This window comes from Erpetoichthys calabaricus, chromosome 2 (assembly GCF_900747795.2).
Source record: "Erpetoichthys calabaricus chromosome 2, fErpCal1.3, whole genome shotgun sequence".
Lineage (NCBI taxonomy): Eukaryota > Metazoa > Chordata > Cladistia > Polypteriformes > Polypteridae > Erpetoichthys > Erpetoichthys calabaricus.
Window position 1 is genome coordinate 92,049,294 of NC_041395.2, and position 18,376 is coordinate 92,067,669.

General features: G+C 39.9%; 1 protein-coding gene across 5 annotated transcripts in view; it reads left to right on the plus strand.

The window, feature by feature from the left end:
• The window catches only part of LOC114646118 (CREB-regulated transcription coactivator 2-like), a 365,689-nt gene that overhangs the window by 303,102 nt on the left and 44,211 nt on the right, over window positions 1–18,376 (plus strand). For all 5 annotated transcript variants that reach the window (XM_051922804.1, XM_051922805.1, XM_028794111.2 and 2 more), the window contains one exon: window positions 1,582–2,087. In XM_051922804.1, coding sequence (XP_051778764.1) covers window positions 1,582–2,087 — 506 coding nt within the window. The remainder of the gene's footprint in view (window positions 1–1,581; window positions 2,088–18,376) is intronic.

Here is an 18,376-nt window from a genome sequence, read left to right on the forward strand (position 1 = left end):
AAGCACCTCTGGATATTTTACTAAGTCTAAATGCCTCTTTGGATGGTTGAAAATATGTTGTTTGCAAACATTGTTCAATAAAAAGGCTCTATATTTTGACTGCATCTGTCATGCAATGTGATTCCTTCTCTTCATTAGTGCCACCCCCTTGAAAACTATCACTTTATGGGGCCATGCAAACCTGCATTAATACTTGTGTGCACATTAAAATGTTTTTTTGTACAATGTACAGTTCTCATGACAGTGGAATAGGTTATTCTTATCCAATAATTGCTGTGGAAAATGTGGTTAACATCCACTCATGCATAGGAAAATAATACTGTCCAATACCGTGAAACCGGTATGATTTTGAAAAATACAGTGATATATAATTTTGGTCATACCGCCCAGCACTACTTTTTTGTGTGTTTTATCAATCAAAGTAATTCTAGGCCACACCTCTGAACTTGTTTCATTAAATGGACTCCAGGTGTGCTCAATTCTGACTGCAATGAGAAAAAAAGTCATTACCTTTGGGTTTACTTACTTTTTCCAACCTTCAGTGTCACAGTTTCAATTATTTATTCAATGTGGTCAAAAATTCTCTGAAAATCTGTGTATCTTTAGTTATAAGAGACTGTGTTTGTTCATTGTTGTGATTGACATGAAGATACGACCACGTTTTATATGGGAATTAGATATAAATACAGATAATTCCTAGGGGTTCACATACTTTTTACTTTGACTGTAATAGTTTAGTTGAAAGTAACACCTTGGGAGCCTTAATATCTTGAATGCACATTTCTTCACTTTAGGTCTAAATGGCTTATTCTTATCCAGAGTTTTCATGTGTTGGAAGAATTATGTTGTTTTATTGGTTTGCACTAAAATAAAAATTGAAGCCTTTGTTGTCCTATATCAGAAAATTAACCCTCATTTTCTTTTCTCCAGTCTTTAAAGTACACATTAATGTGGTCTACCACACAGGAAACTGCACTTCCTATAAACAGTTGCAGTTGTTTTTCTTTTTCTGGTTAGAGATGAGTGAATCTTGCATTTTTGATTATCACTCTATCATTTATTGTTAATCTTTGTTAGTAGTTATAGAGGTGCTGTAGTACCTGAGACCTCTTTGTACCAGTTCCTTAAAGCTTATTTCCAGTTTACTCTTTTGTAGAGTCTATTAATGTTTTGTTGTATGAGTGGAGTTTATTTAATTTCTCTTCCAGATGTGCCATTATATTTGTTTCCGCGTTTTTCCCTTCCCAGTACTGTTATTTCAGGTTGGGTTTTGATTTTCACTTATTGAATTATTATTTTTTTAAATAGTTGCACAGTAATTTATGGTAATTCCAGCTGTTATTTTTGCTTCAACAAACTAACTGCACTGTCATTAAAGGCTGTTTCTCAGTAAGTACTGAATACAGTAGTAGTAGTATTCAGATTTCCATGTTTTCAGTGGGTTAATTTTTAGAAAATTAGTAGATTACATTGAATTGAAATAGTCACTTTAATATACAAATAGTTGTTTTCTTGCATAACAGCCATACAGATTTACTGTTTAACTAATTCTTTTAAAAATGCCTATTTTTGCTCCCATAGCACTCTCCATCCCTTTGCAGAGTAACTCTTCTCTTCAGTCATCACTTAGCAACCCTAACCTGCAAGCCTCACTTGGGAACAAGCCTTTCCAGACCACCAGCTTACACTCGTCTCTGAGCAACCCCTCCTTGCTCTCATCTCGAAGCAGCTCTTCTTCTCAGCTTTCTGCTCTTGGCAACCAGTCTCGGCATTCATCAATGAGCAGTACCTCTTTGCGAACCTCCCTCAGCAACTCATCCATTGGTAGCCATCCCCTACAGACATCTACTAACAACTCCTCCGTAGACTCCACCGCATCTACCTACACCTCCTTGATGATGACTGGCCCAGTACAGAGCCAAGCCTCCCTGCAACAGCAGTCGGCTGTACCTTCCTCACTCAGCACATCACCACGGAGACGGGCGCAGCTGAGTCCTTTGGTCCTCCCCATGGGAGGAGACTCAAGAAGGCATCATTCCAAACAGTTTTCACCCACCATTTCTCCCACGTTGTCATCAATTACTCAGGTAAGAATCCTCCGACCTTTGTAGTAATACAAAGATGAAATTAAATGAAATGTTACAGTCTGTAAAAACAAAGATTTTAAATAAGCAAGTCTTCACTTTTTAATATAAATCACTTTGAACTCTTGCAGTTACGAAGCAAGCTTTGCTTGAAAGTTTTTATATATCTATCTTTCTGATTTTTTTTTAACCGTTAAGAGAAAATTTGTTGTGCTCTTTTTTTAGTTCACATTAAAAAACATACCATATATTTGTTAAATTCTTGGTTGACTGTATTATTTGGAGTTAAAAGGGTCCACAATAAGCCAAAAAAGTTATACATTTTATTTTTGTAAAATCTGTTCAAATTTATTTAATTCACCTTTCATTTCATGCTCAGAATTCAAAACAATGTATACATGAAAGTTAGTGAGCAGTTTTTTTTTTTTCATTATGTTTTATTAAATATTTCTGTCAGTCCATTTGTTCAAATGATAAGCAGTCGAGCTTTCAAGGCTCTTACACAGCTCCTTCATCACCTGAGAAATTAATGTTTTACCCTGATCCTTCAGTTTCCCAGGATATGTCGATATAAGTAAAAGGTTCAGACAGAGCCTTCACCACAGCCTGTGAATCTGCCTTCTGTAAAGGGTCCACGGTAGGATAACTGGTAGCATAATATACTAAGTTGAGTATATACTGGTAACCATTCTTACTCTTAAGGAGTGGACCAAAAATATCTAAACCAACCCTTCCAAGAGGCATGGATAAAATTGGCATTGGGATGGAGGGAATTCGCAAAGGTTTGTGGGTGAAGACAATCTGACTTGTCAGGATAAGATTTACAGAATTATTCTACATATTTACCAATTAAAATAATTGAAAAATTTGTTTTCTCATTTTTTTTTTTTTTTTGGTTTGAGATGCCCACACACATGTGAATGTGTGATTCCCTGACCGAGAAAGAGGAACAACAAGTTGTTCAACAAAGCCAGGTGTGAAATTTCACAAAACAGGAAGCCCCCTTTAAACAATAAATGTGGAGTGTTCAAAAATGTGTGCATCTCGCTCTCTATACTATCCTACATCCAACTAAGTGAGCTTGATTGAATGCAAACTCCAGGCTACAGTCCTCTTGTTACAAATACATGAACTCCGCTTGCGTGTCAGCTACCTCACCCTAAATTCCCATCCCTATATTACTAACAGAAGAAGATGAAGGCACAGCGCCAGCAGCCTTATCAGCCATCTCCCAGCAGACTGAAGGAGTCCCCTCTCCATTCACACTAGCCAAATCAGGTTCAGTCTCAAAACCAGCCTCTAGACCAGCTTGGTTAGCAACTATTCCCTCTCTTTCTTCTACAGGCAGAGTCATTGAGGAGGAAAGATGTGCTTTGCAGCTCTTAAGGATTTGTGGGAAAAGGCCATTCTGTTTTCTGAGAAACATAGGCCATATTTAACTGGTAGAAGCGCATTCTTGTATTGTTTTACATCCCTATGAATACAATGAATGTCCACCTGCTCTGAGCTTTTGTAATGCAGCCGATGGAGTAAGTCACAGTGAATCACACAGTGATCATTTTCAGAGTCCATCAGTACACAGTGACACAAAACTTATCCCTCTTCACTAACTTGGAAGGAGCCTTGGAGCAACACTCTGCCAAGCTCTAGACTGAACCAGTGAGAGACAGCATACTTCTGCAATGAGGCCAGGTTACATGCAATGGAAGCATCTGCGCTCACACAAAGTGCAGGGTTCCCACTGCCTCCCCAGGGATCACCAGAGCTTTGGGAACTTCAACTTGAGCTAGAACTTGACTGACTGGAGCAGGGTTCTGTGCAGGAGGTTGCTCCGGGCCAAGAAGATTTCAAACATAGCCCCATCTATTTGTGGCAGACTGTAGAGGTGTGACTATGCGGGTTCGGCTCCAAGGTCCAAACCGCTGTTCGGGAGCCCTTGAACCCTACACCGTTGATAATGTTACCGAGATGAGCTAGACAGTGAGACAACAATAGCAAGGGGATGGTACAAATGTGCAAAAGTGCTTTTATTAAAATCAGCAAAATCAAAAGTGTTCAAATAAAGTGCAGTGTCCAAAGTTCAATAAATAATCCATTAAAAGACGATGAGGTTAAAACGTTGCTGGAAGCAGTCCTTTAAAACAATGACAAGCCCGGTGCTTCTTCTACACTAGCGTCTCACCTGCTTCACCCTTTTGGGCCCTGCAGCAGGCGAGGCGCTCTCTCTGCAGCTGACCTTCTCAGTACCTGCTTCTACTGTCAGTCGCCTTACCGATCCTTGGCTCCAGTCGGCTCCCCCTGACAGTGACTTGGGATTCCCCAACGACCAAGGGTCTCACGTTGGGGACATCACGTCCCAAGTCCCGACTTCTGCGGAGAGTCACCCGTCTTCCGGTCACTTCCGCCCTTCAAAGTAATTTCTATGGTAGCGACCACATCTACTACTCCCCCTGATGTTGGCCAAACACCCAGGCTGTCTGCTCAGCTGCCACGAGCCTGCTCTCACTCGCTTCTTCTCCTGCACCAACTTTCTCTCTCTCCTCACTGCTTCCTGCTTTTCTTCCACAACCTCCATTTCCTTTTCTTTTTTCTTCCCTTTAACCATCTCGGGCTTCTCTTTATAATGGACAATGTGGCAATCAACAGTTCCCGGGAACAAATTACGGAGCGGACCGTCCCTCACCTGTGCACTTAGGTGAGAAACGTCCACAGCACAAATCCACCCGGGAACCGCTTCAGCCACACTACCACGCCCCCTCGCTACGCCGCGAGTGCGGTGATTATTTATTTAAAAGTGGCTTTTGCTAAGAGAGCTGTGGACCCACAACACCACAAGAGGAAGAAAAACCTTGAACACCTTGAGAAAATATGGACACAGATGAATTACCAACTCAGGATCTGGGGTCAGGCTGGGATAACCACTCTCTCTCCAGCTGGCTTGGACACCCTCAAACCTTCTTGTCAGGTCCATCAGAGTTTTACCTAATTTCTGAACATTTCTTCACAGAAGTCCTTACTTATTCTAGCAAGCACATCTGTAGCAAGCTTCTCTATAAAATGTTTCATGGGATCACCACAAAATCAGCTTCCAATAAGGTTCACAAAGTCCTGGACCTTCCCTCTTATTAGGATCAGTTTGCCAGACCTGGAACTTCTGGCCCTTAGTGAGGGAACTCGCAGCAGTGTGAAGAAGAATTTTCTCCTTCAAGTAGTTATAACCATCAATCCTGTCGAGAGGGATATTTTGAATAACTTGTTGAGCATTGCCTGACAAAACAGAAACCATGATCGTAGCCCTGTTTCTTCTGTCCTAATGCATCAGTGTAGCAGTGCGCTCAAAGGTCATCTGAAGGTATCATCTTCTGAGGCATAACCCTGGCAATAGTCAAAATAGGAACCTAGACCGGAGCTACATCCTCTGGGCATGGAGGAAACAGAATATCCTATGTCTGTTGAGCAGCTTGCTGCTGAGGATCCATTTGTGCAACATGCAACTTGATTCTACTTGTCACGTCTGGGTTGCTGAGTTGTACAAAAGAGAGACACGAGAGGACTGAACAAACAAACCTTTTTATATTGGCACTTTGAAGAACAGCAGTCAAGCTTTATTCAGTATCAAAGCCTTTAACATTCAGCAAAGCTGACAACTTCTGAGTTGTCTCAGTTTCTCCAGTTCTGTTTCTTGAGTTTTAAAGAACCCATACATGTCTTGATTGAAAGGATTCAGCAACAAAGACACTGACATTGTTAGATGCTTTTTGCACAGGACAGAGAGAGCAGAACAGTAGGTGATTGACACTAGAATTACCAAAGCCTACGAAATAACTTGTAAATCCGGCCCAACTTAAATTCCTTCACACCTCTTCGTCAGCGGCTTTTGTCTTGTAAATGTGCTGATCAAGACAAGCAGCAAGCAGCCTACTATTCCATCCCCCCCACCTCCTCAGAAAGGGCAAGAAGTTCTCCCAGTTATGCCTTGATTATCTGGGAGTGAGCTACCTAGAGTTGTATAGGGGAAATAATTTCATGTGTGTTCCATGTCTACAACAATCTATGCAAACACATCGTTAAAACAGAAACGTTTTTATTGTTTTAGTAATGAATGACAAAATGTAGACATTTGATGATAAGGCTAATCCAGAGGTCGCAAGTTCGAAACCAGCTCCCTCGTAAATTTACCGTTTTGAGTAGTTAGCTGCTCTTATTGTTAATATTATGCAATAAAAACATACATTTGTTTTGTGTCTGTAACAGCCAGTGAAAATTTATAGTACTTGTAAATGTTAGCGTTGTTTTGTTTTTGTTTGTTTTTTTGTTTTTTTTTTACTTTTATTCTCTCAGTCATGATCATGATACAACACTCACCTCCTGCCCCAGATCTGACGCTGTTAGTTTTTATCTGAAACTGGGAATAACTGTAGATGTGAGTGGTGTTTTGAGACAATGGAACTGGAAATAATCTGATCTGGAGGGATAAAAGATGACACACAAATGCTGGTGTATCATGCCTTCTTGGTTTCTCATTGTCACCTGAATTTTTTTTATTCAGTTTTATGGAGTGTTCCTGCTTACACTGAATTAGTATGCACCTTATGGTCCATGATGTCAAAGCCACACTGACAAAAAACAGAGACATAGGTATATATGATATTTGGAATAATTCATTTTATGACCTGTGTAGTACATTTCGGAAAACATTGTGGCACTAATGCAACATTATTCATATTCATTCACATGCTTTCTTGCGGTTGTAATCAGTGACAGCGTTTTTTTTTTCTTCTTTCTGATCTTGCCCAGTCTCCACTTTTTGGTGCATGGTGGTGTTTCTTTTGTACTCCAAGACATGCACAGGAAAGAATAGTACAGAGAGGTCAGTTCTGCGCTATATACAATCATCAAATTCAAATGTTAAAAGTTCCCAGACATCCAAGGATCATTTACGACATCTGTACCTGTTGCAATGTTCACACCTCTCTCTATGCTGTGCTTCTTATTACATTGAAGGGTTGCCTGACACTGATATCTTTTCAGGCCTGCAGGTGGCAAAATTCTGTCTATAAATTTAAGTGCCTGAGATGGAATCAAAGATCATTATGGCTGGTAGAAAAATTGTCAACAGTCAGTGCATATTTGTTTAGCACAAGTAACATAGAAAATATTTAAAAAATTATAAAATTGTTTAAAATTGTTAATTTTCAGTGCCTGGTTTTAATTATGCTTATTTTTATCAGACAAAAACTAAATCAGATAGTAAATGATGTAGTGCAGTAAGCTTTTAAACTCGTATCCAAATCCATTAAGTGTACAGTTCTGTCTGATTGTGACACAAAACTAAACTCCATAGGAGCTCCATACCATAATTACTAAAACTAAAACTGAAACTAATAGATATAAAAATAAAATAGAAATGTCTTTGTGAAATTTAAACTAAAAATACACGATGAAGGAAAACTAAAACTAAACTGAATTTCCAAGTAAGGTCAGAAAAAATATAGAAATAAAAACTAATCTAAAAAGGCAGCACTATGATAATTTTGGTATTCTGATTTGAGAATTCTGATTAAAAGAGTGTTTTCCACTTTCTCATGTGAAGACCTCAGAAAAATGCAAGTTTAGAGCATCTGCTATGTCAATGTCTGTATGTTTTAATTCCCCTTAAATTTTCTTAAATGTGGAAGAAGTGACCTCCTGCCCTTATGTATGTCATTTGTTCCAACATGGACGATGATAACTGGATTTATCCCTGCTCTGATGAACCATTCCTGGGAGATCTCCCACCTCAGCATCCAGAAGGCAACATACTGTGCAAGACTCTTTGTCTTTGGACAATACTGCACTTCAGTCCTCCTGATGCTTGAGTCCCTGATTATCACAATCTTTCTGTTTAAGGGGACTGGTTTTGAGGTGGAGCTATTCATGCCTGACTACCACATCAAAGTCTTCAGAGGCACTGTCTGGCTGCAGGACATGAAAATGGTTTGATGCTTCCAGTTCTCGGGTTGATGCTCCCAGACAGTGTGCACTCTTTGCCTTGTGCCTTGCAATTTATGACCCACCTATCTCTTCACTTCTGTTCTGAAGTCTCCCTTCTGCGCTACCCTAGGGGTGCACACTAGTTCTCTAAAGGACAACTGGGCCAGGTCCACCAGTTCTCTACTACAACACAAGCCAGTCAACTTCTTCCCCAGTTCAGCGACCCTGAGCTCAAAGTTATGGATGAGCTAGCATCTCCTGCAGATGTAGCTTTTAAAGAGGACTGGCTCCTTCAAGCCATCCTCTGAAAAGTCCAACTTCTAACAGGACTTGCATTGCACTTGCCTCATTCTTAAAATGTGGCTTTGCATCACTTAAACTGCTTAACTGCTTTTACTAAATTTAACTTAATATTTTTAATATTAACTTAAATTATTAAAATGAATAAATTAATAGAATAAGAAACTACGGCAGTTATTTACATCGTCTAGCCCCTTGAGCTCCTGTAATACTCAACCCCTTGACTGCTTGCTATACGTCTTTCTTTTAACTTATTAAACAATACTTTTTTCCTGTCTGTTTTCTCAACTTGGGGCCCTACTTATTATTTCCTCACTTTGAAGCTCTCCACTTACACAGTATATATTCCTTCCTATTAATGAATCCTTTTGCTGTTACCTTCTAAATTACCGTAGCTAAGAACTGTTCTATCAAATAAAATGTTTTGCACCTTACTGCTTACTGAGAAAACTCACTAATATCAGCCGCTAGTTATTTACTTATTCTATTGTCTGTTTCAACTGCTGCTTGTGCCTTATTGACACTCTCTTGCTAGATGCCTGTCAATATACCATAAAGCCCCTTTCCTCAATGCTTTCACGTTAGCTGCCTACCTGTACTTACAGTGCATCCGGAAAGTATTCACAGCGCATCACTTTTTCCACATTTTGTTATGTTACAGCCTTATTCCAAAATGGATTAAATTAATTTTTTTCCTCAGAATTCTACACACAACACCCCATAATGACAACATGAAAAAAGTTTACTTGAGGTTTTTGCAAATTTATTAAAAATAAAAAACCTGAGATATCACATGTACATAAGTATTCACAGCCTTTTGCGCAATACTTTGTCAATGCACCTTTGGCAGCAATTACAGCCTCAAGTCTTTTTGAATATGATGCCACAAGCTTGGCACACCTATCCTTGGCCAGTTTCGCCCATTCCTCTTTGCAGCACCTCTCAAGCTCCATCAGGTTGGATGGGAAGCGTCGGTGCACAGCCATTTTAAGATCTCTCCAGAGATGTTCAATCGGATTCAAGTCTGGGCTCTGGCTGGGCCACTCAAGGACATTCACAGAGTTGTCCTGAAGCCACTCCTTTGATATCTTGGCTGTGTGCTTAGGGTCGTTGTCCTGCTGAAAGATGAACCGTCGCCCCAGCCTGAGGTCAAGAGCGCTCTGGAGCAGGTTTTCATCCAGGATGTCTCTGTACATTGCTGCAGTCATCTTTCCCTTTATCCTGACTAGTCTCCCAGTTCCTGCCACTGAAAAACATCCCCACAGCATGATGCTGCCACCACCATGCTTCACTGTATGGTGCCAGGTTTCCTCCAAACGTGACGCCTGGCATTCACACCAAAGAGTTCAATCTTTGTCTCATCAGACCAGAGAATTTTGTTTCTCATGGTCAGAGTCCTTCAGGTGCCTTTTGGCAAACTCCAGGCGGACTGCCATGTGCCTTTTACTAAGGAGGGGCTTCCGTCTGGCCACTCTACCGTACAGGCCTGATTGGTGGATTGCTGCAGAGATGGTTGTCCTTCTGGAAGGTTCTCCTCTCTCCACAGAGGACCTCTGACAGAGTGACCATCAGGTTCTTGGTCACCTCCCTGACTAAGGCCCTTCTCCCCCGATCGCTCAGTTTAGATGGCCGGCCAGCTCTAGGAAGAGTCCTGGTGGTTTCGAACTTCTTCCACTTACAGATGATGGAGGCCACTGTGCTCATTGGGACCTTCAAAGTAGCAGAAATTTTTCTGTAACCTTCCCCAGATATGTGCCTCGTGACAATTCTGTCTCAGAGATCTACAGACAATTCCTTTGACTTCATGCTTGGTTTGTGCTCTGACATGAACTGTCAACTCTGGGACCTTATATAGACAGGTGTGTGCCTTTTCAAATCTTGTCCAACCAACTGAATTTACCACAGGTGGACTCCAATTAAGCTGCAGAAACATCTCAAGGATGATCAGGGGAAACAGGATGCACCTGAGCTCAATTTCGAGCTTCATGGCAAAGGCTGTGAATACTTATGTACATGTGCTTTCTCAGTTTTTTTATTTTTAATAAATTTGCAAAAATCTCAAGTAAACTTTTTTCACGTTGTCATTATGAGGTGTTGTGTGTAGAATTCTGAGGAAAAAAATGAATTGAATCCATTTTGGAATAAGGCTGTAACATAACAAAATGTGGAAAAAGTGATGCACTGTGAATACTTTCCGGATGCACTGTAAAATAGATGCTTAGTTCCTAAAGAATCAAAATGTATGTCCTCACTTTCCATTAGTGCTAAAGCGTTACAGTACACCCTCGTTTATCACGGTTAATCCGTTCCAGACTCTACAGTGATAAATGAATTTCCACGAAGTAGGATTCTTTATTTATAAATCGAATATTTTCGCAGTAAGAGCATAGAAAACCTGTTTACTGCCTTCTAAATACGTTTTTTAACATTATTAGAGCCCTCTAGACATGAGAACACTCTTTAGTCAAAAGTTTAAACTGTGCTCCATGACAAGACAGAGATGACAGTCCTGTCTCACAATTAAAAGAATGCAAACATATCTTCCTCTTCAAAGGAGTGCGCGTCAGGAGCAGAGAATGTCAGAGAGAGAGAAAAGCAAACAATCAAAAATCAATAGGGCTGTTCGGGCTTTTAAGTATGCAAAGCACCGCCCGACAAAGCAGCTGCAAGGAAGGGAGCAATGTGAAGGTAGTCTTTCAGCATTTTTTAGAGGAGCATCCGTATCCTCTAGGCCAGTGTGCGAACAGCCCCTCTGCTCACACCCCCTCCGTCAGGAGCAGAGAATGTCAGAGAGAGTGAGAGAGACAGAGAAAAGCAAACAATCAAAAATCAATACGTGCTGTTCGGGCTTTCAAGTATGCGAAGCACCGCGTGGGAAGCATATCGTATATCATTGAGGAGTTTTATTTATACGTAATACGTGCTGTGGTTGGGTAGCTCCTCAGCCATCTGCCAATAGTGTCCCTTGTATGAAACCAACTGAAGAAGCATGTACCATAAATTAAAAGACCCATTGTCCGCAGAAATCCATGAACCAGCAAAAAATCTGTGATATATATTTAGATATGCTTACATTTAAAATCCGCAATGGAGTGAAGCCGTGAAAGTCAAAGCACGATATAGCAAGGGATCACTGTACTTTTCAAATGCTAAATGATTCTCTATCCAATTATTCTTTATAAGCTGTAACTTATTCCCACTAAGGAATTGCTCTTACTTTAAACAGTTTGAGGCTACAATGACAGTTATTTACTTACAGACTTGCTGGTTTCAGCTATCACTTTCTGCACTGCTTTGCCTTGCCCTGCCAAAGGTAGTTTTGAATACAAGCACAAGTAGCAAGTAACATTTTCAAAAACTTTCCCAAACACTCAGATACTATTGCTCCTATGTGGGTGAAAAAAGGCGAAATAAAAACTTCTAAATGGAAAAAAGCTTTAAAAATGCCCATAATGCTCCTTTGAGGCAGCCACAAAATAGTGTGTTTGTGTTTTAAGTAACTTTCACATAGCAGTAGCACAATACATTTCACATTTCTTCTAATGCATATTTACTGTATACAGCCAAGGGTATAGAGTAGGGTGGTTGAGATTAATTGATGTAATTAACTAAATTTGTTTTTGGATTTTATGTTTTCTTAATAGACTAATCATTCTTGCCCCTCTCCCACATTGTGCACCAGCATGTGTTGTTTGTCTGTGCAGTTTTTAAATAGGTTAATTATGGCAGCAGCAGCTGTTGAACGTTTCTACAAATGTCAGGCAACATTCTCCTGTGTGTGAGAGTATTTCACCCAAAAATCTGAGAATATGGTTGCTAAATGTGTTTTCCATGCATGAACACCTGAACATAAGGTAGTCTGGATTTATAGCACAGGACAAGGCAGCAATACCGTAAGTAATCCACTTGCATTTACTTAACTGTCATATAATAATTTATAGCACAGGACAAGGCAGCAATACCGTAAGTAATCCACTTGCATTTACTTAGGTGTCATGTAATAATTATTCTAATGTTGTAAATCTGCTTAACTTGAGAAATTCATGCTAGTGACTACTGTTGCGATGAAAGTTAGAGCCATAGTATTTCTTCAGACACAACAAATTGTCTACTAAATGCACTCATCAGTTGCCACCATTATTAATTGCAAGTGCACTGACATAAAATAATGTTTTAATACACAGGTCAACTAAATATCATAGACTAGTCTGTTAAATGCACTTGTTAACTTTGTTTTAGGCAGAGTTGCTTTTTAATGTTTTGCTATTTATACCAGAGACAACAACTTGAACTCTTACTCTTTAACTATCACCTTGTGGATCCAAAAGAAATCCAGTGGTTGTCAAAACTGAGCAGCAATAACATCTTATAAAACAATTAGATTGCTTTTAGTTTTTTTTCTTCATATTTATATTTTTTCTTCATGACATATTTATGGCAGTTGTGGCCTATCCATATGCAACATTTTGGACAAAGAGGGAAATTATGACACCCTTGATAAAGGAAGAAAAAAAACATGGGTGTGGTTCACTCCCTGCTTACGACAAGCAATAAATATCATGCCTTTTAGCCTATTCATAGAAGAAGATTATGCAAATGGTCACACATCAGTTAACAAGCTTTTGGGGACTGGTAGGATTTTTTTTTTTTTTTTGCACCAGTGCTGATGGACTTACTTATGAGCCCTTTTAGGCCGGGTTTATACTTCACGCGACACAAGCTGCAGCGGACGCTCCTGCTGCGCAAGCGTTGTAGTGTTTATACTTGTGCGCGTACTTTGCGTACATCTGGAGAAATCCACCAGGTGGCAGTGCGAGATATTATCACGGTGAGAACATGTTCGGCTTCGCTGTGTTGTGAATTGCCTGGAACACCCATTTAATTCCGATGACACCTTACTGCAATATCTCTGAAAAGGATGTTTATTGAATAAATCCAGGGATGTATCCTTTCCAGCAAGCATTGGGCACGAGTGAGAAACAATCCCTGGACGAGGCCTCGGCTCATCGCAAGGTGAATACAAGCACACACATACACTAGTGTCATTTTAGCAGCACCAAATCTGCATATCTTTGGAAGGAAACTGGAGCACAGTGTGGAATCCAAGCAGAGAATACCAGCGACATGACTCCCTGCGAGACAGCAGTGCTACCGCTCCGCCACCGTGTCACCCCCATGTATGTAATTATTAACAGTATTCATTATTTAAATGAAATTACCGATTTATCTGTAAAATGTAATATACATACTTTAATGCTTTTCATCATGAAAGTGATATCAAGTATAAATCTAAGGATTCTAAATGTGCAGAGAGTTGGAATATCATACATTTAATGTGCTTAGTGTGGTGATCTATTGCTGGTGATCCGCTGCTGTCAGGAGCAGAGAAAGCCCTAGAAAAAAATATGGCACAGAAGACGGTATGTGAGACTTTTAAAATGTATTGTGTCATTACGATCAGGAATATGCGACGCTTGAATATAAAAGAGCCACGAATACATCTGTATGTTGGCATTTTGCTTCACCACATCGAACCATTTATCTAATATCGAAGTGCCCACACAGATCTCGTGGGATCCACAAAGCGGTTTTCTGTCACATGTAGATAGTACACTGCGCCCCCCGACTTTTTGCTGGTACTGCAACTCGCGCACGCATCACGTTAGTTTCTGAGGACCTGCTCAGAGGATGCATCAAATGAACGCTCAGAACGCGTGGCAGCCATGATGCGGGCGTGTACGCGTTCTGAGCGTGAAGTATAAACGAGCCCTTAGGCTTCCAAGAACCATACTGTTGGAAGTATGTTGAACATGCAACTGGAATAGCACATGACATAATTTACTTAGACTTTAAAAAATCCAACATCAAAGATTAATTCTGAAACTAGAAACTATAGGCTTAAGAAGTACAGTATCATTCAAAACTGGGTTTCAAATTGATTAAGCGACATAAAACAAAGAGTGCAGATAAGAGAAGAATGCTCCATGTGTAGTAAGGTTGTTAATGTAGTCCCTCTGGGATCTGTCGTAGGACTCTTACTTTTTCCGATTTATATTAATGACAAAGATTTCTGTATATAAACTTGTGGAATTTGCAGATGACACTAAACATGGGGGAATGACACACACTGAGGAGGCAGCAAAAAGAATTCAAGAAGACCTGGACAAGCTTCATAACTGGGAGAACACTTGGAAAAGGCAATTTCATGTAGAGTGGTGCAGAGAGCTACACATGAGAAGCAAAAATGTCAATTATAAATACAAGACGATGGGAGACACCGTCCTTATGGAAGCCACCTCTGAAAAGGATTTATGGCTTTATGTTGACACATCTTCCTCATCTAAGAAATGTGAAAAAGCAATTTAAAAGGCATATAATATATTAGGCTATATCATAAAAACTGTTGAATATAAATTGAAGGATGTTATACTCAGACTATGCTGTATAATGCACTAGTGAGACCACATCTGGAGTGTTATGTGCAGTTCTGGTCATCACACTACAAAAAAGACATAGCAGCACTCAAAGCTGTACAGAGGAGAGTAACCAGATGCATCCTAGGACATGTACTGTGACAGACTCAGATAATTAATTATGTTTAGTCTACAGCAGAAGAGACTTCATGTGAATCAAATCCAGGTCTTCAAAATCCTCAAAGACATTGATAAAGTAGGTCCAGCAAAGTTGTTTAGCCTAAAGATGAATCATAAACTCAAGGACACCAGTGAAAATTAAGGTGAAGTACATTTAATACTGGAGCATTGTAGACGTCTAGAACAGGCTACTAAGTCATGCAACTGAAGCAGAACATCTGACAACCTTTGAGAAGTATCTTGATAGTGTGATATTGGGACAGCTTAGCTGTTAGCTATTCAGTGAAGCTTAATGGACTGAATAGTATCCTATTTTTTTGTCAAATTTCTTGTTTTTATGCTGAATTGTACTTGGCATTCAAAATACAGTCTGGCTGAAGTCGGGCTGTACTATTTTATATTGAAGTTTTAACAACAGTTGGCAACAGGCACCTACCAGAGGGAACTGGCAGATAGGCCAGGAATATCTCAACCAAGCCTCAGCTCCCTCATGCATCATTCAGTTTCTGTATAGTGTGAATGTGCTGGCTAACACAAAAAGGATATTTGCAGCAGTGTCTGTTTCTCTAATGTAATAGAGACAGACATATTGCAGTAAAGGCATCTAGTAAAAATTAAACTGCTTTTGTTGACTGTTAGCAGTTACATTCCGTTAATGCACAGGCCATCTGTGATGCTAAGATGAGACTGACGGGCACTGTGGCCTGTGGCCCATGATTTGTTTATTTTGTGGCAAAGTAGCTATGTTAGACAACTTGCTGATGGTGCTGTGCGTAATGCCTTGCTTGTTGTTAAAGAAATTGGCTGAACCTTCAGTTTTTCATATTGCCTGTACTATTCATTGCAATTGCAATCATGTTTATATTATGTGTGTCATCTGATATTGGCTACCCACTCATATGTCAGTTCCTTACACCTTTCCCTGAGCTATGCCTTCCCTTCCCACTGTGAGTCAGCGTAAGGTGTGATGAAAAGAACAGACAGGCGCACAGGAGTATTTTCTAACAAGATCCTTTAAAGGCTCAAATATTTCTGTTAGTACCCCAAGGCTGATTATACTGTACTAGCCAACCCATGGCGTAGCATACGCCGCATAATTATTTATTGATGTGTGAACATTTCCTGAAAGACACAGTTGTCCAAATGGGGTGGGTTTGAGGATACGACTGTGAGTGAATGAAAAGATGGAACTCTGGAGAGAGCAACATATAATTGTCCGTGACTAAAAACTGGCTCTGTCTTGCCTGCCATGGTCGGCTGCCTTAGTGAATTATATATATAGATAGAAGATTATACCATAGAATGCACAGCGTACTAGTAAACTAATGTAGAAACATTGAATAACACTGAGAAAACCTTGAACAACAGAGAAAACTTAACACTGCAAGAGTTCGCGCTATAGCGCTACAAACCGCTCGCTAAAAACACTTTTTAATGAGTTTTAAGCACAGGGAAAAAAATGAACATTTGAAAAGTCCATAATTTAATAAACCACCAAGAAAAGTAACATTGCAACAATGCACGCTACAAACTGATCGCTGTAAACAGAAGTGAAAACAAAATCAAGCCCGGTGCATTCTTTAACTGCCTTCTCTGCCTTATGCGTCTAGCCGTCTCTCTCTCGCGCGCCTGTGTGTGTGTGTCTCTCTCGCGTGCCTGTGTGTGTCTCTCTTGCGCGCCTGTGTGTGTGTGTGTGTGTGTCTCTCTCACGCGCCTTTGTGTGTGTGTGTGTCTGTCTCTCTCTCACGCGCCTGTGTGTGTGCGTGTCTCTAACGCGCCTGTGTGTGTGTATCTCTCTTGCGTGCCTGTGTGTGTGTGTGTCTCTCTCGCGCGCCTGTGTGTGTAGCTCTCTCTCTCTCTCTCTCTGGCTCGCTCGCTCGCTGCACAGGGAGAGACTGAACACATGCGGAAATCATCGCCGTGCACGGCTGCTAAGTGAATTGTTGGTGGGCGGGGCTCTGTCTTGCCTGCCATGGTCGGCTGCCTTAGTGAATTATATTTATATAGATATATACAAGGTTAATTAGCTAGGCATATATATGGTTGTTTCAGGGTGGCAGCTTGATGGAGTTTGAAGTGCATTCCTGTGTGCACATTACATGATGATTGTGATATATAAAGGGTAAATTGTGTACAAATGTAGGTATGCCAGGTTTCTTTTTTTTTGTGTGTGTGCGCATTTTTTCATGCTCAAATCCACACATAGTTTTATAAATAAGACCCCTAGTTGTTTTTGTCTCATTAAGATGTAGCAGTGGTGAGAATAAAGTAGAGGGTTTTAAAGCAACCACATTCTTGATTATTTTCAAAGAAAAGTATTTCTCAAAGTGCTTTAGAGAAAAACCAAGCAAAATAACACCTTTTATTGGCTACCTAAAAAGATTCTTTTTAGTTAGCTAATAAAAGGTGTCATTTTGCTTGGCTTTTCTCTACATTCATAATGGCTAACATGGTACAACACCCTAGTACTTCAACGTGCTTTACAAACAGTAAAAAAAAATAGTTACAGATTTAAAGTAAAAATCGACAAATCCATAACAGGTAAGAGCTTGCATTACATTATAGGTAAATTTAGGCAGTTTCCAATGTTTAATGATTCTAATGGGAAAATTCTTTTTTTGATTTTGCAAATGTACCATATAGTCAGATAGCCTGAAAGGCGCAGAAAAGAAAACCTCCATTTGGCATGAGTGATGGAAAAAAATAAAACTTTAGGGGTTCTGAGGCCAAAAGTCTATCCACCCCCTCTTTGACATTCTATATTCATTAATGTCTAATATGATAAGTAGGGCTAGTTTTCAGCGCTGATGTCCCAATTTGATTCGATTTCTATTCACAATGTCCCGATTCAATTCTATATTAATGTTATCTTGGTTGAATTAGTATGCACTGATATATTTAAGTGGTGGATTTTTTTAGAGATTACTTAACCATGCATAGGAAACATTAATATAATGTGATGAATTTCACTAACACTTTATATGACATCCTGATACAGTGGAACCTCGATATGCGAGCATAATTCATTCCGGAATCATGCTTGTAGTCCAAAGCACTCGTATATCAAAATGAATTTCCCAATAAGAAATAATGGAAACTCAGATGATTTGTTCCACAACCCAAAACTATTCATATAAAAATGATTAATACAAAATATAAAGTAAAAATACATAAAACAAATTAAACTGCACTTACCTTTGAAACGAATCATGGCTGGTGTGAGTGAGTTTCTAAACGCTTGTGGGATTGCACCCAACGGGACGACACGCGGAAGAGTGTCCCAAAGCAATCGAAGTCTCCCAGCGCTGTAGCAGTTCGCCGTAAAAGCGAATCCGAAAAGATAGCGGACATGCTATAAGCGCATGATACAAGGAACATTATAAATGCGCAGGGCCCTGCCTGACTGCTGTGTCTGTGTATAGGAGA